The sequence below is a fragment of the Protopterus annectens genome, chromosome 1.part2 (assembly GCF_019279795.1).
Source record: "Protopterus annectens isolate FY-2018-M chromosome 1.part2, PAN1.0, whole genome shotgun sequence".
Taxonomy (NCBI): Eukaryota; Metazoa; Chordata; order Ceratodontiformes; family Protopteridae; genus Protopterus; species Protopterus annectens.
The window spans coordinates 184548515-184576074 of record NC_056727.1 but is presented as its reverse complement, the minus strand read 5'-3'; the positions used below and the strand labels follow the sequence as shown (position 1 = coordinate 184576074).

Genomic DNA, 27560 nt, shown 5'->3' with positions numbered 1-27560 from the left:
GGTACTGAAGGATCCGCCAGTTCCTTCTTAGTGGCAGCCGCCACCACCATAGCATCCACTGAGACACCCTTGGAAAGGAACTGTTTGTCTGAAGGGGCCGTAATGAATTTGGATGGTCTTCTGGGGACAGGTTCCACAGAATCTGGAGCCGCCCACGCCTTCCGAGCCACTACCTGCATAAGTGGGTCGAAAGGCGGAGACACCCAGGAGGTGGAGGGTCGGGATCCAAAAGCCTCCAGGTATACCGACTCATCCTCGGAGGGGTCAATGGAGGGCCAATTCCCCCTCTGTTTGAGGAGCTCAAGGATGTCTGAAAAGGAGACATCCTCAGAGGGGGACCGTGGGGAACCCTCCGACTCATCCAAGTCGGTATCAGATGTAGTAGACTCAGGGGAGTCTGTGTGTTTCCTCTTACACGTCCTCTTCCGAGGGGGTTCCCCTGCAGGATCAGGAGAAACCTCAGAAGAGGAGGAAATTCCCAGTGGGGAAACCTGGGGCGATGGATCCCTGGGCCTGAGAGCAAGAGGCTGGCAGGAGGCGTCTGAAGGCACTGATGAGGGAGGAGCTAGAGGGATGGACCGTTGACCAGGCTCAGAGGCCAGGACACTCCTCATCACCTCAAAGGCTCCTCTCCCCGGGAGGCCAGAACACACCCGCTCCGAAGAAACAGGAATGGTCGGCTCCAAAGAGAGAGAAGGCTCCGAGGCCGATGTCGGCACCGAGCTTACCAAAGCCGAAGCCCCGAGAGGGAGAGCGGGGTCGGACAAGGGTCCGATGCCACTAGCCCCCTCGGAGCCGACAGTGGAAACCAGACGACCGGATCCCTCCAAGGAAGGTCTCAAGGAGGAGATCGGAGCCGAGGACGACGGAGCTGAAGGATGTATCGGCTCCGGCATCGAAACAGTCGCTGTCCCAAGAAGCTCCGGCTCCGAACTGCGGTGTGGAGTCGGAGGAGGAAGTTCAAGGATTGGGGCTATAGCCGAAGTCTGTTGAGACGGGCTATGGAGCATTTGGGCCAGTGCCTGAGACTTCAACAGCCTGCTTACCACCCTCTCTAAATCGTGGTCAGACAGCCTGGAAGATCTCGAAGATCGGCTCCGATGGCTCCGCTCCGACAAAAGAGGAGACCCCGGAGCCGAGTGGATACTCAGTATAGAAGGGGACCGAGATCTCTTACGGGTCGAAGCCATCGGAGCCGAAGTCCCTTGAACTCCAGATGGAGCCGAGGATATCTCGGCTCCGATGCTGGATAAAGTGTCGGCTCCAGCCGGAGCCGACAAGGCCACAGTAGTCCGGGTATCGGAGCCGGTCGGTGCCGACCCCACTACTTGAACAGAAAATGTATCGGCCCCAGCCGGAGCCGATGTCGGCTCCGACGGAGCCGGAGCCACCGGAGGAGGCTTGGACACTGTAGCCTGAGCCTTCGGTGGCTTAGGAGGTTTTCCTGACCCTAATTTAGGAGGAGAACCTTCTGGCTTAAGTAAGCCTCGGAGGATGAGCTTATTCCTCCTTTCCTGCAGGACTCTCTGGCTAAAAGCATGACACAAAGCACAGGAGTCCTGCAGGTGCAAAGGCCCCAGGCAATAAACACAAGAAGTGTGACCGTCTGTCAGAGACATTTTCTGACAGCACTGGTCACACTTCTTGAAGCCTGAGACCTTGCCTTCTTTTGACATCCTAGGAGGATGGAAACACAAACAATCCCAACAAACACACAAATTAATCCCTTACACAGACACACAGGAAGGGAATAACCAATGGGGAATTAGGCCTAACTAACAACTTTAGATTAAAGATTACAAAAAGTTTGAAAACAAGGGAATAGGGTGGGCCTGTAACTAACTACAGACTAAACTGACACTAAAAGGGAAAAATAAACCCCTAACTATTCTTTTCTTATTTGACAAAGAAAAAACTTACCTCAGCTGGCAAAGGAGACCTCTTTCGCTAAGCGGCAAATGAGATCTGAGGTAGTTCCGCCTTGCATCATGGGATATAGGGTTGCCTCGAGCTGGTAAAAGGAGTTCTCGAGCTAAAGCAAGTGCCGAGTCGGAGCCGAGGATCGGCTCTGAACCCATCCAGCAAGAATGAAGGTGAGATTGACAACTTAACATTTATAATTATTGTCCTTTTCATGACAAAAGACTATTCATTTAATAATTCTAAGGTATGGTGTGTTTAGCAACACCAAATCGCTTGCACTAAGCAAAGGAAATGAACACCTGGTCTGTTATCTGGGACTCATGAGCCCAGCAGAACCGCAAATGACAGTGTTGGTGTAGAAAGAACATATTCTTTAGTGCCTGGACACAAAACTTAAAAGAGAGAGATGAACTAGTTGAGGAACAGCAAAGAAAAAATATGGAATAAAACAATGCTTTGTCAGGACAGAGGCCTAATCCTTATGCAAAATACTTTAAGGCATTTTACACTTAGCTTGAAATTCAGAAACGTGCAAATTGAGGAGATGGCTATCAATATATCCAGATGGACAAACCATCAGGTTCACAGTATGGATATCACAGCATGGTTAGCGTGAAGTTCAGATTCCATGACTAAGTTACCTTTTCACTCAAGGCACACAGGAAATTTCATATGGAGAAATTATTTCATTGGTCTGTATTGACCAGAGTATCATCTTTCACCTGATAAACTAAAACTGACAAAAAATATGTGCAGCAGGAAAGATCTGGAACAAAATGATTAATGACAAAGGACATTCAGACTTAAAGATCTCTCTTTGGCAAGGTGGATATTTTTTACCCTGGTTTGCAGGTAGACAAATGGGGTGTACTTCATGTAAATTTTAATACCTCCAAAATCCCTCAGAGAGAACAAGGTTGCTAAACAGGAACTACTACTGTGACAGCACTTTTAAGTGGAAACAGCTATTCTACTGCAAAGGTGGATTCCTAGCACTCAGAAGAACTGTCAGACATAATTTGATATACAGGGCACTAAAACCAAGCAAAATGAATAAAGTCTTGCTCACTCTGTAAAGAACTATGTCAAATGGAAAGAGATGAGATAAACAGAAGAAAATTAACACAAGACTCCTCCACTCCACTAAAATAAATCTACTGCTCACTCTACCTGCCAGGTCAGGAGGAAGCATAATTAAGTAGCACTGCATTCTCCCGGTGTGTGAAGTGGCTGATCTGTAGCATGCCCTACTTTTGAATGATGTCCTGATGAAGCTTCGGGGGAAGATCAAGATATTTGCTATGGCAATGAAGCCCTCTGTTTCGTAAACCCCACCAGAAAAAACAACACATGGTTGTTCATTTACCTCACTAGTAATGCCTCGCTGTACTGAGTGACTGTTCTATTGTTTGATCTTACAAGGAGCTTGGGTTTTTAAGCATATACTTGCAGCAGTTGTAAGGACAGAAACAAAAACCTTCAGGGAAAGATAAGTAATAAGATAACCTCTCTCTAATGGACTCCAATGGCCACAGATGAGTGCAGAACCAACAAGTGCTCAAACGCAGGGACTGCTTCAGGGATGAGAAAAAGAAAGAAAAGATTTTTTCCATGTTGTTGCACAAAAGCCATTGATGCAGAGAGTCTGGCAAATATCAATTATCTGTGGCAAAAAAAAAGGTCTGAGAGTGAAAGATCTGCAGATTCTGATAGCAAACATTCTAGTATGGGTCATTCATATGAATACCAATGACAGAGAATGTGGAAAAATTTCACGGTCACAGATTCTAGATACAGGTTAGAAAAAGTATCTGTGATGCAACATAGGAGGCCAGATGCTTGGACCCTCCAAAAAGATACCTCTGGAAGATGGCCAGAACTGCCCCTGCACATAAAATGTACTAAATTGCAGGGATGACTTTACAGGTGATGGTGATCCCATGTGACCATAGCCAAGTCAGGGCCTGGACTAGCGCTGCCCCATGAAATCCAAGGTAGGATTCACCAACAACTACCTGTATAGTCATACAAGTAGGAAAAGAAAAGAATGTAGTTATGTTGGGGTCCTCCACTATCATGCTTCACACCCTGGTAAAAAACAAAGTGAAAAAAGACCAAAAAAGGAGCACCTCATACTGAAAGTGCTGTCCACCCAAAGCAAATAATACAGACAGGAGTAGGAGAGGCATCACTGGCTGTATATAGTCAAATTCCAAAACAAGGAACCCCCTTACAAAGAAAGCATCCTTGCAAGCAGTCTATGAAAACATCACCAACATTAAAAACACTTGCCTAGTAAAATGTGAGTCAAGTTACAGAAGGAAGATACATCAAAAGTGGAATTCAAGCAATCCATTCAGAAGTAAGGCAATAAAATCATAATAAGTGTTAGTAAAGCCTAGAAAAATTGTATAAACAATGGTTGCTTTGTCAACTACATGGTTAGCTTTCTGCAAGCACATACAGTAACTAAGCTTGACAGTCATACAGACACTGGAAAACCAGCAAAAAAAGAAAGGAACTGAATGAAAAAATGGCAGCCCCCTCTTATAGGAAGGCAGATGGGTTAGCAGCATTTGGTGAGATATCTGCTGGAAAATGGAGATCCGTAGTACAGATCTACGTGAGGAGATATTCATACATGCATGTGTGTGTTTGTGTGTGTGCACAGAGAACATTTGTCATCTCTTCATGCCTCTCTTCTTAAAGGGAGAGAATAAAACTGAAAATCCCTTCCCATTCTGACTGCGCACCTCAAGTACAACTTCATGCCATGCCACGAGTTCCTCCAACCTGGGTATGGAACCATTTCATCTTCTCCACAGTAGTGGCTAAAATAGTACCTTCAGTGCACTAAATCACAGCTGGATGGACCTAACTTCACAGCTAGTATAGAATCTACTGGAATCAAAATTGTACTAGGTGACAATATCTGATGGTGTAACAGGCAGTGATAGTTAAAAGGGTTATAAGGAAAATGACATAGGCCTAAAAAGAGACCAAACGTTAAGTATGCTTGTACAGGTACATAGAGATGGATACTCATGGGCGCATGGACACACACACTCATTTGATTTAGCCAGCAAGAAAATACTAGCCTCCACTGGGAAAGTGCCATTACGGTATTTTTCTCTTACAAATTAGATGCCTACCTTGAACTCCTTCAAGAAGCAAATCAACTCCCCTTTTATAGAAACCAAAGGCTGCTTCATAATCCTGCTCTGTCTCTCTCTGTACAGCCAGCTTGATTAGCTCTCCAGCTTTCTCCAGGTAATCTGGCTTTCCAAGTTTAGATTTCAGGCTCACTGGAAAAAGACTCCTACTGCTACTATCTCCTCCATTTTTACTTGTTTCACATTGTGATACAAGAGGCACTCTGGCAGAGGGATCCTGAGAAGGACTGAGCCCCAAGATTTTATTTGGAGAATCGCGCCTGAATGCCATTCCATCATCTACTTCAGCAAACGAGTCTGTGTCCACTGTTAGAGATATCAGATCGCTGTCACTTGAAAAACCTAGAAACACATTCAAGAATAAAAGTGAAAAACATTTCATGGTAGATATTAATGAAAATATAAAATATTATAACAAAAGCAAAGCAGCAACATTTCAAAAAGCTTGACTTTCCTTGAACAGTTTCAAAATGTCTGCAATAAATGCATCACTAAAATCACAGGTGTCATCATTTTTTACTGCACTGAACTAAAGTATTAGGCCAAATAAAAATAAATATATATTTGTTTCAGGGTCTTCCCTTACAGACTATATGATCTATCCTACTATCTCTCCACTGACTGGTTCTTTTACCAGTCATGACTGACTGAAGCTACTGCTGGTGGAACTCATGTAAACAGTGCTCAGGCATCATCTTGGATGGCTCAGTTTTCTTCATGTATCTTTCCTTGTCCTATTATTGCTTTCTGCTGAGAAGCATGAGCAAGACATACAACAGGGCCCCGTGCATGCAGTAGGTGTATGTATTCCTCCCACACCATCCTGATGTATTTCCTACCTATACTCTTCTGAAAACGTGTCTTGGCAGGTGACTTCCAGCTACTGGTAGGTATCAGTCCAGAGATAAGATCTCTCCAAACCCTCCTCTATGAAGAAGGGAAACAGACCTTTAGCTACTCATTCTCCATTTGCTGGCCAACTACTCCATTGCGAGGGATGCTAAATGAATCCAGGTCATGCTAGGCCCACTAACAAATCTTACACCCTCATGTAACAGTGAAACCATCTGCAATATGTAGCACTATGGTGATTAGCGTTATTAGCTTACAGCAAATTAGGGAATAAGTGCAGCAACTTTTTGTTAGAAAAATCTAAATGCCAAACCTCTTCTTGAGAAATAATATAAGTGAATACTGTCAATTATTTCTATCCTAATTTTCTATAAAACCCAAGTCCCTGACCGCCTTTTTCTTAGCTCACTTATCCAATTTCTTCTTTGGGGGGGGGCTCTGTAATCCAAGGTTGTAATCAAATCAAGATACCATTAAGATTGGGTGCATTTAGGGAGGTGCCACCACCAGGTTAAATAGTTTGACCTTGCAGGTCTCAAAACCACTCCCTTCTTGTTGCCTGTCAGTATGTAACTACACTATGGCTGGTCCTAGGCAGACTATATAACCCTCCATATAAGGCGATGAGCCTACCAAAAATACACAAGCTATGAAGTCTTTGTGTGGGGTTTATCTACCTTAAGAGCACTTTCTTTCTTCCTTGGGGGCAGAAGGGTCTTAATCTGTCTTTCAATTCTGTTAAGTACACAATATCAGTAATAATCTAGATGCAGAAATGGGAGGTCCATGACAACACATAAAGGTCCTTCTACTTTACCTACCATAACCAACAACTTAGTAAATACTCTGCATCCAGGAGAATGACCAAATGAAAGAATACAATATTGCAAGTGATACTTAACTTGATCAAATCAAAAAAATCTATTGTGCATTGCCAAACCCAGAAAATGACAAGCCAAAAGATTTCTACAATTTTCAATGACGCCATCCCCAGGTTCCCTGTATCAGTTCTGACATGAAATACTGGTGGTTTGTCATCCATCACCTGATGCACTGGACATGCAGACTGAAGCTGTTGATATCTATGTTGAAACTTGTCGATCTGTCCTCTTTGAAACCAGAATGAGGTAAGGGTCAAACCTCTGACTTTTCTACACATGAGGAACTAACTCTACAGATCTTTTCAGAAGCAGAGTATTAGCCTAGTATTATAAGCTATACAGAGAGGGTATGATCTCTTGGTGGAAAATTTTCTTCTGAAGAAAAATATAAGGCACTAAGCTGTAGCAAACCACAAATTTCAGAAACCACTGGTCCCTTGGGATGGTTCTCCAAGCGACAGTAAGCTTGGAGAACCATCCCCACAAGCAACCCTCTACCACAGTCAAGACTTCTAACTGCTGGGTTAACAGACTCATCTTTCTAGGTCACATGGCTGGCACACAAGACGGCAAGAACACAAGATGCTTGAAGGCCTTGGACTAAAAGGTGGTGTCTTCTTCTTTTGCCATTGAGCAAACTTTTGACTGCTTTAAAATATGACAAACATTGGAACACTAGATGGTTTTCTAAGAACTCCATCTTACATATGCACTGCATTTCAAGGTTCCCAACATATAGAGTCTCCTCAATGGATACCCCTACAATTAAGTCACTTGACCAGGAGGTCAGTAAAGTATAATTATGTAAGCAGATATACCATAACAGTAAACATTAGAATGATGTTTTTTGGAGCTTTTCTTACTGGGTCTCTGCTAAAAAAGGGGTTTTATGCCCAGTTGTATACTCCAGGTTAACAAATGCAATAAATAAGTTTACCTGCACAACTGTACTATGTTTGACATATAGATCACTGCTACAGTAGCCTTAGTTATATAGGTAGACTACCATAGCTTAGACTGACTGGGAGGAGAAAGGATGAGGGTCCAGAAGCCCCTGGAGAATGGTCCTAACAAAGCCTGCCCTAAATCTGGAGAAGGAATCTAGTTCATACTGCTTTGTAAAAGTGTGTACAGAGGACCAGTTTGCTGCTTCTAGAATACTTCTAGAATCCAATCCTAGAAGATGAAACCAAGGCCCTGGTAGAGTGAACATTAACCCTGCTTGGAGCTATTTTGTTGTGGTGGGTATAACAAAGGTAACTACATGAGACAGCCACTTGGAAATAGTCTGTTTTGTCCCAGGCTGTCCTTTTTTTCCTTACCTTCACAGGAAATGAACTGATCAGAGTTTCTGAAAGATGTTTTAGTATCAAGATGGTACCCAGGTTGGTATGTTAACATCCAAAGTATGGAGTATCCTTTCGCCCTAATTTTTAGGTTCTGCAAAGAAGACAGGAAGATGGATAGCTTGGCTCAAAGTAAACTCTGATACCACTATAGGCATAAATGGAGAATTAGTTCTTAAGAACATCCTGTGCTCCTGGAAAATGAGATAAAGCTGACCCACCATAACATCTTGCAATTCCAATACTCTGCTTGCAGAGGTCAGACCAATTAGTAATACTGTTTTCCATGTCAATAACCTCAAGTCATAGATTCATAGGTATGTACTAGGCTAATGGCCCTGGAGCCTTTACAAGCCTAGCCCACAGGATTACCCTGGCATTGTGCCACCCAACTGGTACAAACAGTGCAACAGATAGTTCCTTTAACACAATTTAGCTCCCAAGGAGGAGACACCCATTTCCTAAGAGGCGTAGATTGCAACTTCCCTTTCAAAATCATTTTCACATGAGATTGCACTGAAAGAGGGGGATCCATGGGTAGATGATGAAATGGCCAACAAATTAACCTTGATGGACAAGTAAGATAAGAAGACAGTCACTCACACAAGTAATGTAGAATCATCAAAAAACACTAGCCTTGAAAGGGTGATGGTGCCTTTCTTGGCACCAACTAGAAAAACTTTTCCATTTACTAATATATGATTTTCTAGTAGCACATCTCGTATCCTTGAATACCTGCTGTGCGTCTTCAGGAAAAAAGGTGCCTAAAAGACAATTCTATCATCTAAGTAATCAGCTGCAATGTTTGAAGTCAAGATGTATCCAACACCCTCTTGTCTTGTATAAGTAGGTCCAGTGTGTAAGGAAGCTTGTAGTGACTGCTGCTGTCAATTTCCAAAACAAGAAAGAACCACTGTTACATGGGCCAGAAGGGAGTCAACACAATGATCTGTGAACAGTCCACCTGAATCTTCAGAATGTTACTGGATACTGGTGAAAAAACATACAGGAACATTCTGTGTCCAAGTAAAAGAAAAGCATCTGTTATTCGGGCCTTGTTGCATGGAGTTCTTGAAGCAGAATTTTGCCAAATAATTGTTTTGAGTGCAAGCACAAATATTTATTTGAGGTGATTGCCACAGTTGGATCAATTCTTTGAAGACCCCCCCCCCCCACATTCAATTTCCATTCTTGCTTGAGTACCTGCCCTGGTCCTGCAAAGCTTGTCTGCCACATAATTTTGCTCTGACAGTATGCACGATGCCTGCACAGGGAAACTGTGCTGAAAATGTATATCCCAGGCTACCAAGGCTATTCTGCACAGACAGAGTGTGATATGGTCCCCTACTTGTTTATGTACCATATCACTGTGGTAGAGGTCCTGAGGACAAGAACAGATTGAGACACTTTCAAGTGTCAACATCCCCTTTATGCTTGTATATTTTGGTGTGGTTTTTTTTTTTCAGTTACAAAGACCCTGCACTTCTATTCCCAAAGCAAAGTCTGAAGTGCCCCATTGTGAGCAACTGGGGTCTGATAAATCTGGTGTCTCCACCAAAATAAAATCTCCCTTTTCACAAATTGCAAAACTGGAATCAAGAATGTAAGGGGATGCTGATGTTAGGACCATACAGATTTCAAGTACCACTGGATTTTTCTCATATGAAGTCTTGCAAGACAAATCATAAGACTCACATTAGTCATTAGACCCAGGATCCTGAGAAAGTTTCTGCCCGAGATAGAAGTCTGAGTGGAAAAACTCAGAAACAGAATAAATAGAGATACAGATCTACTTTTTTTCCTATGGAAGAACTGAGGTATCCAGGTGACACCCCAGGACAACAATGCTGTAAAAATAAGTCTGACAAGACTTTAGTATGTTATCCTGGAACCCAGTCTGTCTATGAGATTCCATACACAGGTGACAGATTCCTGACACTATGAAAAACCACTGCAAAGATCAGCAAGTTGTCTAAATAAGGACAACCATAAATAACTTGCATCCTGCAGGAGGCTATCACAGGAGCTACGCTTTGTGAATACCCCTGGAGCAATGGAGAGACCAAAGGGTGCTACAGAGAAAGTATAGTTGTGTAAGAACTTAACAGTAAATGTCCTACTTATCAATATTGCAGTGTCCCTTAATATAGGGATATTCTGCTAAGGGTAGCCATACATACATCCAACATACCAAAGCCTGGACAATTCCAAGCACCATACAGCAGATATATGGCTTACATCCAGAAGTGTGAAGTACATAAGTGACCCTCAGAACTGGACTGCAGCAGAAGAACAGGGAAAGCAGACAAGGCAAAAAAGAATATGGTAAATATAAATCCAGAAAAGAAATCCCCTTGGCCAGAGAACAGAAGAAATCTACAGGGGGAAGGAAGGAGGGAGGGATGGACTACCGTAATGGTGATAAGTAGGACATCTGCTGATATGGTATGTTCTTACAAAACAGTACTATGTGCTTCCTTAATCACTGTTGCAATATTCCTTACTATAGGAAGAGTACTAAAGATACTGCAAAGAATGGAAGGAGGAAAAAGGAAATGATGAACCCTCCAAAAACATGGACAATGGACTTAGCAAAACTTGCTCCGGCCTTTAAAAATACATCTAACTTGTAGTGCTTAGTAAAAATATGTGCAGTAGACCAAGTAGCAGATTACAGAATTGATCTAGCATCAAGAGCCTTAAAAAAGGCTCCAGAGGAGGCAACTGCTCTAGCAGAATGTACTCAAACAAATTAGGAAGCTGTTTCATATGAAAAAATAGCTGAATGAAATAGCTTTAGAGATCCAAGTTTGCTTGGAAACAAACAAACACAATTTCTTATCCTGAAAAGAAACAAAAAGCTGCTCAAATTTTCTTGAATTTTTTAGTCTTAGCCAGGTAGTACCGGAGCTATTTATGCAAATCCAAAGAATGGACAATCCTTTCACTTTTATTTTACGAAAAGGAGAGAAAAAGAGACGATGGCTAGTTTGATTCAAAGATCAGAGGGGGGTTAGGGATTGATATAATGGTTAAAATATTTACCTCACAAACAAATGGGACAGGGTTTGATTCTCCCCATGGGGAGAGTGGCTAGGCTTCAAATGGCCCACAGCGGCAGCTATCCTAGTTCTTACCCATGAACCTATGAACATCAATGACCACTTTAGGCATAAATGTAGGAGTGAGTCACCCTGTCACAAGAGTACAACTAGAGAAGGAGGAGAAGCCATAAGAGTCTGAAGTTCATAAATTCTTTTGGCAGAAGTCAAAAAGCCACAAGACAATTTTCCAGGTATCCAATTTCAAAGTGGAAGTGTCTGATGGTTCATAAGGTGGCTAGGTCAATGTGTTTTCTTGGGAGGTCTCATATGATGGACTCCTTTTGGAAAATTACCTCAAATCTAGAAGAAAAGTGATGGGCCCAGTGGCAGTAAGGCAGAAATGGCTAACAGATGAGTTTTAACAGAAGAGTATGCCAGACCAGATCTGAGAAACTCTCTCAAATAAGAAATAACAGTAACAATAGCACTGAAAGAGGTCCTATTCATTGTTGTGACACCAAAAATAAAATCCTTTCCACTTAGCTACATAAGATTTTTTATAGTAGTGGGTTTTCATGTCTTCTGCAAAACCCGAAGCACAGCCTCAGAAAAATTGTGCTTGAATGGAATGAAAACCTGATCACTTAGAGAGACTGCCAACTGCAGGTTGAGAAGATGAGGGTGAATTAGTGAGTCCTTGTCCTGTGTGACTGCACCTGGCCATGTAAAAGAGAATGGGAAACCAGTGCTGTCTGGGCCAAAAGGGAATCACCAACAAGATTTGGGTCTGTCCGATATAATCTTGTGAAAGGCCTCTGGCAGCAGAAGAAGAGGATAAAATGCATACAAGAGCATTTCTATCCAAGAGAAAGATATGGCGTCCAGTTTCCAAACCAGATGACTTGGCTCTCTGGAGCATAACTTGGTGAGCTATCTATGCTGAGGGGAGGGAAATAAATCCACCTGTGGAATATCCTACCAATGAACCATTTCCAGGAAAACCTCTCTGTTCAACATTCACTCATGAGGATCTACTCTGGATCTTTTCTGTTGGAATAAAGACTACCTGAACAATCAGCTGATGGCAAATGGCAATGTACCAAGCTATGAGCACTAGTCTGCAAAGGCAGAAAGATGTTATCCCTCCACCTTACTTGTTTATGTACCACACAACAGTGGTGTTGTCCATAAAGACCCTGCGTGGACCTACACACCAGAGGTAATGTAGAGCCTGAATAGCCAAGCCTTTTTCCTTGACACTGATATGTTATTTTACCTCCTGAGGAATCCAAACTCCCTGGACCCTAATAGAGTTGGAACAAGCCTCTCAGGCTAGGTCTGAAGCATCTGTAAACAACTCCTGAGTGGAGACAGGAACAAAAACTGGAAGAAAAAAGAAAGGAAAAAAAGGAAGACAATGCTTTAGAAATATCTGGGTGATCTAACAAGGAAAATTTTTTTAGGCAAGGAAGAAATTAATTCAGAAGTCCACAGAATGACAGTGCTGAAGCCAAACTCCCTTCAATTGCCACTGGGACTTCCTCATATCGATACTGGCAAATGGAACCACAGGACTAATGGAATCCACGAACCCCAGAGCTCTTAGAAACTCTCTTGCTGAGGCATCTTGCAATTAACGAAAGTACTGAAAGAAAACCCTCAAAGAGAGGACCTTGAGTGGAGGAATAAAAGCTGTCATAGTAACAGTTTGAATTTTGCAACCCAAGAAATCATGGTCTTCAGAAGGCATCAGACCTGACATTTTTAGATTTAGAGTGAAGCTTACACTGTAAAGAAGGAGCATTGTGAATTCCAAATCCTACAGAAGAGCCTGCTGAGAAAGAGTTTGCATGAGAAGGTCATCCCAGTAAGGAAATATCTGAATGCCATGAAGTCTGCAAAAAGCTATAACAGGGGCTAGACATTTGGTAAATACTCTTTAGGCTATAGAAAGACCAAAAAGCAAAGCACATAACTGATATCGTAAGGAGGACACAGATAACCATAAAAACATCCTGAAAAAGAGGATGAATTCCAATATGGAGGTGAGCAAGGTAAAAATTCATAAGACTGTAGAATACTGGAATAAACTAGAAATAACTGGAAGAAACAGGAATGAGACTAGAATTAATGTCTTTATCTGTTAATTACCCAGAAGTGGGAACAGGTGCCAGTCTCTCCTTTACATGCCAAATATTCTTGCACCAAATATTCTTGCACATTTCAGAATAGTTTGCAAACACTGTAGTTGGGTTAGGAGTGCTTTATTATGTACAGTGGAAGTAGAATTCAACAATATCTGAATCAAATCTTCTGCACTCATTAAACTGTCTATAAATTCTGTAATCACAAATGTACTGTCTCCAATAACAGAGCTGACAATTATGTTCATAGTTTCTGCATTCATATTCTGATCCTCCTGAATAATATTAATAATATTCTGGAATGCTAGATATTTGAACTGACTTCTGCACACACCCTCAAGTGTCTGCACTAAACGTCTGAGGACTGCACAGCAAGGACTTTCTGCATATCAGTCCAAACGAACAAACTAACTGTGTCTGAAGTATCTCCTAATAATAACAAAACCCTGTAAATGTCTACACACCTCTTTAACATCGGTTCCCAAGTCTTATATCATATAAACAAAATGTGTTTGCACTCAATGTACTGCACATTCTGTTCTTCTCAGTATTCTTGACTGAAGGTTATTTTCAAAGATTGAAAGTGCATTTACTGAAACTATGTGCTCTGTGAAGGCCTGATTTAATATGGCTGCATTTCCAGACTTATGCAAACAGAATACTTTATTTTTGTCTAATAAAATGCTTTTAAATGAAACCTAATCTAACAACTCTTCACACACCTGAACATACACAGGTATCTCTTTCTGTACTTACTTTAAAATATGAAATAGAAAATGAAGACACAGGCCTAATCTTACATTTTCAGGCATATGCAAGGTCTATTCTACTAACTGTATTTATGCAGGATTTACTCTGTAACAATTATCTATGACATTACTGAAATATGATTTACTTCTGTAATTACTTTATAAATGTATTAATATGATCTGGGAAGGATTCTATAATGATCACTACAACTAATATAAAATAATTTTCATTTATCTGGTAAATAAACTTGCAATTTAAATTTTTACCACTAGGTGTCACTTGAGAATTTTTGGTCTGTTTGGATTGAAGTCTCAACATTATGATTTAATTATGACTGGGCAATTCTTTAACATGTTATAACTGGTAAACTCTCTTTTTTTGTACTAAAATTACATGTATCTTGACGCATAATTACCATATACTGTATTGACTTGTGTCTGTAAATTTTCAGCTAGATTTGTTACTAAAAATCCTATTTACATTGTTAATTTCTATGTGCTGTAATAGACATCTGCCTTTTCTGTGTCTTAAACATCTTGTAAATATCTATGTGTTGTAATAGTAGAAGTACCTTTATTAAAACCTATGCTTTCTGTATTTCAGATCTATACCTTTGCATACTCTGTCAGTGTCTTTTTAACTTTTTGTCTACTGTACAATAATTACTATGTAAGGTGCACTGTATTCTGTAAATTAATTAACAAATTAAGCCTGACCTGTTATGCCTTGAGTATATTAAATAACTATTACTACTTATTCTTTAGATATTTTAAAAACCCTGTAACAAATAATTCTGTTAATTTACCCTAATGACTGAATAATGAGAAGTGTGATGTGTGATGTAACTGCAAGTTGTAAACAGTCTAGTAATGCTGTTAGAAATGTACAAATGAGTATGAATCTTATAGTCTGAAATCTGAATGAAATGTACTATACTAACCTCATAAATGAGGTATGAATGTCATATTCTGAAACCTGACTGAAATTTACACTAAAATGATACATATTTAAACTAAACATCTAAAATAGCGGTGTATAAGCCGCGGTGGTACAGCGGTAGCATTGTTGCCTCACAGCAAGAGGTTCTCTTGTTCGATTCTCGGCTGGAGTGCCTTCTATGTGGAGTCTGCATGTCCTCCCCATGGATGAGTGGCCTCCGAAAGACATGCGTGAATGGGCGTGCCTTCGCTGAAGTTGGGCGTCTGGCTGGCAACTCAACACCATAAAAAAAATCTACTGCCAATCATTAGCGGACCGGAGTTCTGCTGTGGCAACCCCTAACCGTGAAAAGCCAAAAAGACAAACATCTAAAATAGCGGTGTATAAATGTTATATTCTGGAAACTAACTAAACTAATACTAAAGGAATACCTTTTCTGCCAGTGCTACTTGAACACAGATAAAATCATAACCTGAAATCTGGTAAACATTATATTCCAGAAACTTAAATATTAGTAGATAACTCAAACGCATTTAAACATTGAAGGGGAAGAAAAACAATAATCTTCACTTCTGGCTTTGGTGGTCTTGTCCTTCTGTATATACTTGAGTTCTGCACCACAGCTCTTGCCAAGTCTAGACCTTAATCTGTGTTGTCCCATTCACTGCTGAGGTATTGGAAGGGCCACCTTGGAGTCCCAATGTCCTTTTTTTGTCCTTTTCAAACTTAGGCCTTCCAAATCCGCCCCTCCCCCCTTCACATCTTCTGTGTGAGGCTGGGGGGCTAATGGAGCATTTTTTCTTGACTGTATTTAAAACCAAACTGGAAATTATGCAACTATCAAAACTAACAGCATGCCTTTGTGTACTAATATCTATAAAGCACAAGAAGTATCAGGTCCTTAAAATAACATTTTCTGCTTTAACAATTATAAACTGATATCATTGCTTGTTGCCCTGACTTTATTTTTTTCTGCATGAAATAAATATATGCTGCTAATAAACTTTTGTAAGTCTGTAAGCAAACTGATAATGTAATATACTTAGATGTAATAATAAACACATTTTTGCAAGTCTGTAACTGAACTGCTAATGTACTACAGTGAAATGGAATGGCTGTAACTTCTTTATTAAATCAAATGGAAACCTCAGTGGTATTGTTTTCCTCTGTCATAAACTCAAATGTAACTAAAGCAGTAATCTGACATGGTATTAATATTTGCATTTCAGCACCTTTATAAAATTAATCTTAACTGTTGAATTTTCTGCTTATTCTATGTCCCTCAGGCAATAATTTACAAAAAAATTTCTTCAGTGTGCAGGTCTCTGCCCACTGTCTAACACATAGCCTTTAAATGATGTAATTTAACTCTTTCAGCACTACTGAATGTTGCAAGGATTTAGCATTACTGTCTGTAATTTTCTTGGATAAATAATAAGAACAGTTACTGCACAAAATCGTCACTGATCTTTATCATACTATTTTATGGCATACAGTACTGTCTAATTCAGTTCGCAGAGCTGACCTGTAATCTGATAACTCCGTTACATAAATCTCTGCCTCTGGTATGCTTGATAAACTGCAACTTCTGCATGAAATACATACAGTTTTGAACCGTTTACATATACACATTTATTACTAAAGTTGAAATGATCTAATTCTGGATATTTGTGGCCTTAATGATGCATAATATTTATGTTGCACTCTTTTCTTGCATGGAATCTGAACTTTTCATTGTACTGTCACTTTTAAAATGTAACTAACTTTAAATTCTACATTCTGTAATCTAGCAAAACATCATTTAATATCTGGAATGCTATTCTGTCTCTGTATGTATCAAAATATGATTTATGCGGTGCAACACTTTACTACCGTAATTCAAAGTTCTTAACAATGTCTGCTAAACAAAACAATAACACAAAAAATCATTTGCCAGATCTGTAACTGTAAATCCTTTATTCCGTGAATTAACTTGTCTGTCATTTCCGGTATACCATACACGACATGTGCTTCCAGAATGGTAATTGTATACTAGCCTGAAACTGCTACCGTTTTCCTACAGGCCATTCCCAGTCTTTTAGCTATTCTGAGAATAAAATACTGTTTCTGAAAATGTGGTAATTTGAAGGCCTGCACCTCAGCTGTGGCAGCTGAAATGGAATTTATTTTATTTTGAACCCATGAGCCTGTGTGCTCCTGTTGTAACCAATTATTCAAATCCTGTACATTTGCACAATCTACTACACACACATTCTTACAAGTATCATCTGTGTGCACTATTGTACATCATTCTGCAGCAGTTTTATTTTTCCATGAAAACATCTTACTGAAGTCTAAAGCAACATGTAATAACTCTGATGATATGTCCATACCTAGTATGGAACTGTTACGCTCAAACCGCACACTGCTGTAACCTTTGGCCCTTCAAATCCTGACACACTCGTGTCTTCTAGTAGAGGTCTATTTGTAACAGAAATTGATGTATCTGTATTAATCAGTACATTATTCCATAATTTATTTTCTGTAAACAATGAAATATTGTCATTTTTCTCAAACTTAAGCAATGACAAATAAATAATCTGGTTTGGTGCTGGCCTGCCACACCCTTTATAGATGAACTGAAAATTCTTTGTTACAGAACTAGTAACAGCACTGACTTGAGCTATGGTATACATTTCTTCTTTATTTTTTTTCTGGTGTTTACTTTGTCAAACTGATCAAAATCTGCACTCTGATGCCTCTTAGCCCCCCCAGTGCAATATCTGCACTGGCTTCTAAAAACAATAAAAAGAAGTTATGTACTTATCATAACATTCCATCTGTGTTGTCCGTCTTCATTTTTCCTTGACATATGGGTCATCATCATCATCAGCCCCCTTTTTCCCATTTTTTTCTACATGGGGTCGGGGTACTGTGTTAACTGTTGCCAACTTACTCAATTCAGTGCCACACTCCTGCCTTCTTTAACACTCATGCCTGACTGTCGCAGATCCTCTTTCACACAGCCAATCCACCTCTTTGCTGGATGTCCTCACTTCCTCTTACCTTCTTCCTGTCTGTCCCAAATCTTGCTCACCAGACTGTCTTCTGCTTTTCTAAACATGCACCCAAAACACTGTAATCTGCTCTTTGATCTTTTCTGCAATTGGAGCTATGTTGGCTTCTGCTCTTATGTCCTCATTTCTTCATCTGTCCCACAGTGTGCATCCTAACACCTTTCTCAGGCACTTCATTTCCATAATTTCTAGCTTCTTCAACTGTTCTGCCTTTACTGCCCATGTTTCTGTACCATACAGTAGTACTGGTCGCACCACTGCCTTGTACACCTTATTTTTCAGCTTCTTTGGCATTCTTCTGTCATAGACTACACCTGATACTCTATGCCAGTTGGCTGCAGCCCCTCTGATTCTAGCTTTGACCTCTTCATTCAGACTACCCTTCTCCTCAACTACCCCCTCCCAGATACTTGAAGCTGTTTACCTGTTCCACTATCGTCCCTTCTATCTCTATTCTCAGCTTCTTTTCTTCCCCCAATTTGTTGCCATTACCACCATCTTATCTGTGCTTAGTTTCATCCCATGTGCCTTCAAATTTGCATTCCATTCTACTATCCTCTACTGAAGTTCTAACTCAGAGTTTGCCTCTACTGTCACATCGTCTGCAAACAGCAGCTTTGTTGATCTGTCTCCTCCAACCTGTTTGCCAATGTAGTCCATCACCAGTATGAACAACAGTGGACTCAGAGCTGAACCCTGGTGTACAACCACAACCACTGGGAAACCCTCTGTGAGGCTGAACACTGTCCCGTACTTGAGTCACTGGGTCCTTGCACATAGCCTGCACTAATTCTACCAATGTTTCTGGGACTTCAAACCACTGCAGTACTGCCCAGATCAGCTTTCTTGGGATCTTGTCACATGCTTCCTCCAAGTCTAGGAATGCCCAGTTGGACTCTCGCCTCATCTCTAGTTTCTTCTGAAGTATATGTCTCAATGTAAACATCAGGTCAATTGTGCTGCATCCTGATCTGAATACGAACTGATCATCTCCCATCTTACATTTTACTACTACTCTGCGTACCTGTTTATCAATCACCCTCTCCAGAATTTTCATGCAATGTGGTAGGACTTTGATGCCTCTGTACTGCCCACAGTTGTGGATTGTCCCCTTTGTTCTTGTACACTGGCACGAGTATGCTTATTCTCCAGTCATCTGGGATACGTCTTTCTCTCCACACTGCTATTAGTCCCTCAGGAGCAATTTCTCTCTTATCTCACCCAACATCTTTATCATTACCTGCTGTGACCTCATCTGAGCCTGTTGCTTTCCCTGACTTCATCTTCCTTAACGCTGTTCTTACTTCTTCTAAGGTGGGCTCCTCCTCTTCTCTCATTGTTAGCTACTTCTGGGGCAGTACAGCTTCTGTGGGATTTTCTTCATTCAAAAGTTGCTGGAAATACTTCTTCCATCTGCCTTAGATGTCCTGTGGACTGGTGAGCAGGTTGTTGCTGGCATCCCTTATGAAGGGTGTCTGACTATCTTCTTTATCTTTCTGTCTTTGCCTTACCACCTGACACAGTTTCTTTGTTCCCCTTACTGAGTCACTTTCCAGAAGTTGGTAGAGTGCCTCTGATGCCCTATTCTTTGCTATCGCAACTTCTTTTGTAGCTTCTTTGTTAGCCAACCAGTAGTCCTTCCTTGCCTGGTCAGTATTTTCTACCTCCCACTTCTTCCTGCACTGCTCCTTTCTTTTGATGACTTCCTGGACTTCTGCATTCCACTACCAGCTTTACTTATGTACCTTATTTTCATACCTGGCTCAGCCACATATCTTTTCTGTAGTCCTAACACATGTTGTTTTTAGGTTCTGCCACTCTTCTTCAACTCCACCTATTTTTTCCTCTTCTTGGGGTGCTAGAGCCCTGAGTAATTCCCTGAACTGCTGTACTTGCTCTCCAGTCAAATTCTTGGTCTTCAGCCTGGTCTCTGTTGACCTTAGAGCCTTCTCTGACCACTGCTTGCAGCTGATTGTGGCAACTAGTGGTTTATGCTGTGAGCAGACTGTTTCACTGGGGATGACATTGCAATCATGGATTCTACGCCAGTGCCTTTTCCTTACTAGGAGAAAGTCTATCTGAGTTCCATTTTGGCTACTCTTGTACGTGATCTTGTGATTGTCTCTTTCTGAACCATATGTTGGCTACTATCAAGCCATTTGCCAGACAGAAGTCTAGAATGGCTTCTCCTTCTTTATTCCTATTGCCCCATCCATGTGAACCAAGGCAGTCCACATATCCTGTTCTGTCACGATATGTGCAGTCAACTAGCCCATTATCAACACCAATTCATGTTGTCCTGCTTTACCTAGTAGGTCCTGCAACTGCTATCTGAATGCACTTTTTTCCTCACTATCACAACCCTGCTGTAGGGCATAGGCTGAAATTATGAATACTGTTCTATCATTACATGGGAGTCTGACTGCCATGAGTCTGTCATTAATTCTGATGATATCCCTCACTGCCTTCTGAAGCCTCTCCCTCACCACAATTCCTCACCATTTCTAGCCTGTCCCCCATCTGAGTAGTCATGACATATGGGTCCAGTTCCAATACTGGAACCAACTCAGCCGTTACTACAGCTCACGCCAGCCAAAACTCTCAAGCTTCACCTCTACCCACAATCCCTCTCTCACAATTACCTCAGATCGAGTTTGCAGAGACTGTAAAGATAATAGATAAGGAAGCCCAAATGGAAGCCATATCTGCTACGCTTGAAAGATCACAATAATTTAAGTGTATATAATCCATTCCACCAATAAAAATCTTTAAAGGCCGGGGGATGGAGGAGGGTAGTCAAGGATAAATGAAGTTGGACAACACAAATGGAACGTCATGATAAGTATTTAAACTTCTTTATCTGATGTTGTCAATCTTCATTTTATCCTTGACATATGAGACAGACTCCCTCCAGCTACCTTAGATCTTTGAAGGACTCACGGAAGGATATTTCTGAGCACCACTGAACTGAAGGCCACTCCTCCCCTAGTGATCAAGTCCAATTTGTAATGAGTAAATAAAGGTATGGGGAGAAGCCCAATTAGCTGCTGCACACATATATCATACATAGAAGCTCAAGACTGGAAAACTGCTGAAGTGGCTACATCTCTTGTAGAATGGACTTTCCTGGGCCAAGGCAAGGCTATTTTGTTCTTATCATAGAAAAATGAAATACAGTCCTTTAGCTCTCTGGTCGAAGTCACCTTGCTGACTGGCTTGCCAAACTCTGCACTGGAAAAGAAAACAAACAGTTGGTCAATTTTTGAATGTCTTTTGTTCTGTGAAAATAGAAACATATTTGTCTGTGAATGTCTAGTAAATGTAAGAAATATTCACCTTTGTTGGAAAAGTTTGGAAAGAAAACTGGTAAATGAACAGTTTGATTAATGTTAGACTCTGAGACTACCCTGGGTAGGAAAGAGGGGTTTGTTCATAAAGAAACACTATCTTTGTGGAAAATCAGATAAGGAGGTTTACACAACAAGGAGTGAATTTCCGAGATCCTTCTGGCAGAAGTTATAACTATCATAAACAATGTCTTCAACTATCATAAACAATGTCTTCAAGACAAAAACTTCAGATCACATTCTGTAAAGGATTCAAAGTGAGAATGTACTATGGTCTGTAACACTAAGTTTAGATCCAAATGTAGTGTCGGATCTTTAAAAGGAGATTTCAACAAAAGTGTGCCTCTTAAAAATAACTTACAAAGTCTGTAAGAGGCTAAAGACCGTTCTTCCAAACCATCAATATATTTTTCATTGGCCCAAATGGTAAATCTCTTCCATTTGCTAGAGTAGAGTTTATGAGTGGAAGGTTTATGAGAAGATAGGAGGATGTGGCATACTGGGGAGGAAAGATTTAAATGCCAGGCAACTAGTGGAATTGGGAGGAACCACCCTTTCAGCTTGAGGTTCAAAATATCTGGGTGAACAAGTCCATCTGGATGGGACAGTAGGTCTGGAATTGGGTCCAGAATCCAAGGTTGTTTGAATCAGATAAGGCCAAAGGAATGGGAACCAAATCTGTCAAGGCCAAAAGGGGGCAATGACGATTACTGTGCTCTTCAACCTGAGTGCTTTCTGCAGGAAATTTGGAATTAGAGGTTGTGACGACCCACCACTGGACCAGTATTTAAAGAGCCTCAATCCTCACCACTCGCACCAGTGGGGGATGTACACTGAGAGGATGACAAGGTGCACATACACTATTTCCAGATGCAGCTTTCTGCATCAAGTACAAATTCCCTTAAGAGCAGAGAGAGACCACAGTCAGTCCAGAGCTGGTTTCTCCCTCTTTCTCCAGACCCCCAATAAGACTACCGACTAGCACAGCTATAGTGTTGAGATCTCAGCTGAATGGCCAAGCCAAGACCTCCAGCACCCTCTCTGTCCAACCAGTGCTGTGTGTCCCTGCCCAAGTGGCTGACACACACACACTGAGATTTGATTTATATACACACACACCTGGGGAAGGGTGGCACAGGTTTACTAGCTATGCTCCCTTTTGCCCACACTATAAGGTAGTTATCACTGCTACCAGCCAGCTCCTTATCAACTACTTTAAGGCCCTTAGCAAAGGGTGCCCAATCTTAATGTTTAATGTTATTATTAATAGAAATGGTAGTTTGACAAAGAACAAGGTTATTAGGAGTGGCCCACACAGTGTCATCAAATAAATATGCAAGTACTCTCAGAACTTAAATATCTCTACACTGATCAGCCACAATGAAAGGTTTAAATATATTTAATCATAAATAACCAAAGAACAAGCCAATACTAAATATATATTTACAGTGACACAAGAGTTCAAAACTACAGGAAATATTTAAAACATTACAGGACTATCTAAAACAAATAAAGAAAACATTTAAACTAGTTTTACTATATGCCTGACTGTATCTAAGAGAATTACTATACCCTAGAAACTTACTTCATTAGAGCAAGGAAGATGTGGTGAGTGGATATTCTAATTGTTGTCAGGTCAAAGACAAAATACAGAATTCCGTGTCTTACTCAGAGACCTCTCAAATTAATATCTCAAACATTATGTTGGGATAGCTTGCAGCATGACATAATTTGTTTTCATCTGACTCTATCCCAGGTAAAAACCCCATTGTTGGAAGCTAGCAGTACTTAGCATCTACCTGTGAAAATACACAGACCTCAGATCTTTGACAGATGCAGGAAGTCATAAAACAATTTCATTCCCTCACACTCAAAACTAGCAATTATTTCACTTTAAAAACAATACAGAAAACTCTCTATTACAGACACTGTGTCTACTCGCTGCATAGAAACTGAAAAATATCATCTTTTATTGTGTAGCCATAAAGTAATTTAATTTCAGCTATTTTACTGAAGTTTTGCTGGACTGAAGTTGACCTCCTGTGTTCCAGTTTCCTTTGTTAAACTACATACATTTAAACAGTTACAAACGTGCATGTACATTTCTGTTCTCTTCCAGCAGGGCACACTGTGGATACATCTTTAAGCTCAGTACTTTATAAAATATCTTTTCAACACATCTGTACAAACCTAGTTTGATATATAAACATATATATATATATATATATATATATATATATATATATATATATATATATATATACATATATATATATATATATATATATATATATATATATATAAATATATATATATATATATATATGACATACATCTCTAATACATTTGTAATACAAGCATCTTACATGAAGCGAGTTGACGTTCACAAAGACACACAACCATTTACAAAATTCCAGACAGCTGTGCTGGCAGTATCTCCCTTTGTCACACTTCTATATAAATCATGTTGATATTCACAAATGACATATAATAATTTACAAAATTCCAGCTAGCTGGGCTGGCAGTATCTCCTTTCATCACAGAAGCATTGGGGAAAAGGTGTACAGGAGACCGGGGGTCAATTGTGAAGGAGATCGTCTCTTGATGACTTCCCCAGAGGAGGAAATTAGGGTGAAGTAATTGCTGCACTTGTTGTTTAGAGGAGAGGTAAACAGATTGCAGCAAGGTCAACCCCATTCATGGAAGATCCTTTCTGCCACTTCTGGATTGAGAGACCACTCATGAGAGGATGGAGGATACATCTACTGAAGTTTGTCTGCAATCACACTGGAACTCCCCGGAATATGCGTTGCTATTAGAAAGTGGTTGGAAGAGATCACCCACTGCCACACTCTGAGGGCTTCTCGACAAAGGGGGTAAGACTTGACTTGGTTCCAACCTGCTTGTTGATGTACCAAACTACTGACATGTTGACTGTTTGACATGCAACTGCCCCCTGAGGAAGAGCTGTTTGAAAGGCCTGCAATGTTAGAAGTACCACTCTTATCTCCAGGACACTGATATGAAAGTTGGCCTCTAAGGGGGACCAAGTACCTTGGACTGTCCTGCCCAGGAAATGTCCCCATCTCACCTCATTTGGGAGGCATCCATCATCACTATGGCCATGAGCTTTGGAAGAACAAAGGGACAACTGAGGAGAACTTATTCCGAATGTGTTGACCAAAGTAGATCCCTCTTGCATTAAATGGTAATCAGAATTTGGTCTGACAACAGATGGTGAAGGACAGACCACTGAGAAGCTAGTAGCCACTGCAGAATTCTCATATGAAACCTGGCTAGAGGCTGCCATCGACCCTAGAGTTTGCAAAACTAGTCGAGCAGGAACTCTCTTTCTGTGGATTATCTTTTGAACTTGTGTAACCTTTCTTTGGAGCCTTTCTCGAGGAAGGGATGTTACAGTTGTCATCATAGTTACCACAGCCCCTATAAATTCTAGATTTTGAGTTGAAGTCAGTTGGGATTTCTCCTGATTTACCATAATTCCGAGATGGCACAGATATTGAGAATGTAATCCCTGGCTACTGTCAACTGATCCCTGGTGGTTATAAGCCAATTGTCCAAACACAGAAACACCCAGAATCCTTGCAGTCTCACATGAGCTACTACTACTGCCATGTATTTGGTGAACACCCTGAGGGCTTTGGTGAGACCAAAGGACAGCACTCTGAATTGGTAAAGACTGGCTCCCAGGCAGAAGTGAAGGAACTTCCTGGAGTGCTTGTCCATCTTTATCTGGTAATATGCATCCTGAAGATGTACCAAGCACATCCAGTTATCTTTCTTCAGAAAAGGAAGAACTGACTGTACCGTGACCATCCAGAACTTTGTTTGACAAGCTGATTTGTTCAGCACACAGATGTAAAATTGGTCCCCAGTCCCTTATCTTTTTTTTGACACTAAAAAGAATCTTGAGTAGTTTCTGGATCTTTTCTGGTCTGGCAGGACTTCTTCGATGACTCTTTTGTCTAGCAGTTTTGGCAGTTCTTGAACTGCTGGAGCCCTCTGATTGGGTGGAATATTGGGGATTTTTTTGTGTACAAAGAGAGGCTGGGAAAAGGGAATAGTATAACCTCTGGATATGATCCACTGCACCCAAGAATCTGTTATGCTTAGACAGGCATTTAGATGCAAGAATAAGTGTCCCCTAACTGCCTCCAGAGGAACACAATTGGGCCTCCATTCAGGAGCGCTGACAGGGCTTACTCGAAAAAGAATCCCTGAAGTCCTGGTTCTGCAGACCACCTCTGCTGTGAGGGCAGCATCTTCTGTTTTGGTTCCCCCCTCTGCCCTGTGGGAACTGCCTCCACATGTGTACTGAAAGGCCCTTACCACATTTTACCACCGCTCCTCTGGTTCCTAGAAAAGGATCTTTGTGGGGGGGGGGGGTGGAAAAACATACACCCACAGCAGAAAGGGTCTTGCCATCCCTCTCATACCTCTCTTACTTTTGGGTCTAACACGGATGATCCTTCAAAGGGAGCACTGACGAACGAAGACTTGAATGGATTCCGCAAAGTCACATAGACACATCCAGGTGTGTCTCCTTATGGCTACACCTGAACACACTGCTCTGGATGCCCCTTCAATTGTATGTGCGATCAGCCTCATGGCTGAATTAGACACAGACTCCAGGGTGGCTAGATGAGAAGCTACTTTCTCTGGGACTCCCTCAGCCACAGCTCCCATCAGGGTATATGACAACTCCTTGATCAGATCCCTTTGAAGACTTGTAAAGTGTGCCTGGAAGTTCAAAGACCATAGAGCTAAAGCCAATGACACAAACTTACTTCCTAAATCCATCCATGGCCCGATACTACCTGTTTGGCGGACAGATAGATAAACTCTCCTCAGTGGGTTCCTTTTTTGTAGTGGCCACTACGACCATGGCATCCACTGCTAATCTCCAACATATGTCTTATTCTGCCAGACTAAAGAAACTCCAGCTCTATTCAGTAGCATACCGCCTGCTCAGAGGTGATCTGTGCCTGACGTACAAGGCCATGTCCAATCAGGAACTGATGGACATGCTCCACCTCAAAAAATCCAAATCCATCAGAACCACGAGAGCTAAAGACTTAAACCTCGGCACAAGTATGAATAGGACATGCTGGAGGGATAGATTCATAACCCAGAGGCTTCCCATGCTCTGGAACAGAATCCCAGTTCATGTTAGGCAGAGCCCCTCACTAACTCTCTTCAAGAGAAATCTTGATGAGTGGATGGGAGATCGTAAGTTTACCCCAGGGGTCACATCTGTGTCACTACTAGACAGGGGCACAGTAAACTAATTTTATTATATAAGGGGACCTGCACTGTGTCACTACTAGACAGAGGCACAGTATTCTAAATCTATTCTGGCATTTTTGTACCATTTCATGGGGTGGCGAAAGCCACATCACTATGGCTAGGCTTACAAATGCCCCAGGGCAGATAGCCTAGTACTAAACTATGACCAGAACTGTTTGTCTTCAGGGGCAGATAACATTTTGTCTAGTCTGTTGGGGATGGGTTTGATGGTGTCTGGAGCCTTTCATGCCCACTGTGAAATTAACTGAATGAGTTCATCAGCAGTCAGGGTTCACCAAGAGGTAGATGGGAAAGTGCCAAAAGCCTGCAGGTAAACAGATTCCTCAGAGGAAGGGTTTTGGGACTGCAAGCCATCCCTTTGCTTTAAAATTTCTAGGTGACCTTGGGGACCCTTCACCCTCATCAAAATCTGTGTCTTCAGTGACTGATTCCTGAGGGGAATCCAAGTGCTTCCTCTTGCACTTCTTTTTCTGGGGATCTCCTCAGAGGGATAATCTGGGGAGGTGTCAGAAGATGAAAGAACCCGATTCTAAGAAACCTGAGACTTCAGCACTCGCTGTCTCAGTGGAGAAACAGGTAGAATAGCAGTCAGAGGGAGGTACCTGTTCCGAGGAGGAAGGTGCTGATTGCATAACTGTAAGGGACAGGGCCCTCTCCATTGCCTTGAAGGCCAGCCTCCCAAAGAAGGAAGGAAGTGCAGAACTGAAACAGACTACCTCGGGACAGGGATCACATTCATCCCAAACAGCCTGCCCTTGAGACAGAAGCTGGTGCTGA

At 41.3% G+C, this 27560-nt stretch overlaps 1 protein-coding gene across 3 annotated transcripts in view; it reads right to left on the bottom strand.

Annotated features, from left to right (window-relative positions):
- The window catches only part of RPS6KC1 (ribosomal protein S6 kinase C1), a 1896815-nt gene that overhangs the window by 935775 nt on the left and 933480 nt on the right, over nt 1-27560 (bottom strand). For all 3 annotated transcript variants that reach the window (XM_044055506.1, XM_044055508.1, XM_044055507.1), the window contains one exon: nt 5076-5438. In XM_044055506.1, the coding sequence (XP_043911441.1) occupies nt 5076-5438 (363 nt within the window). The remainder of the gene's footprint in view (nt 1-5075; nt 5439-27560) is intronic.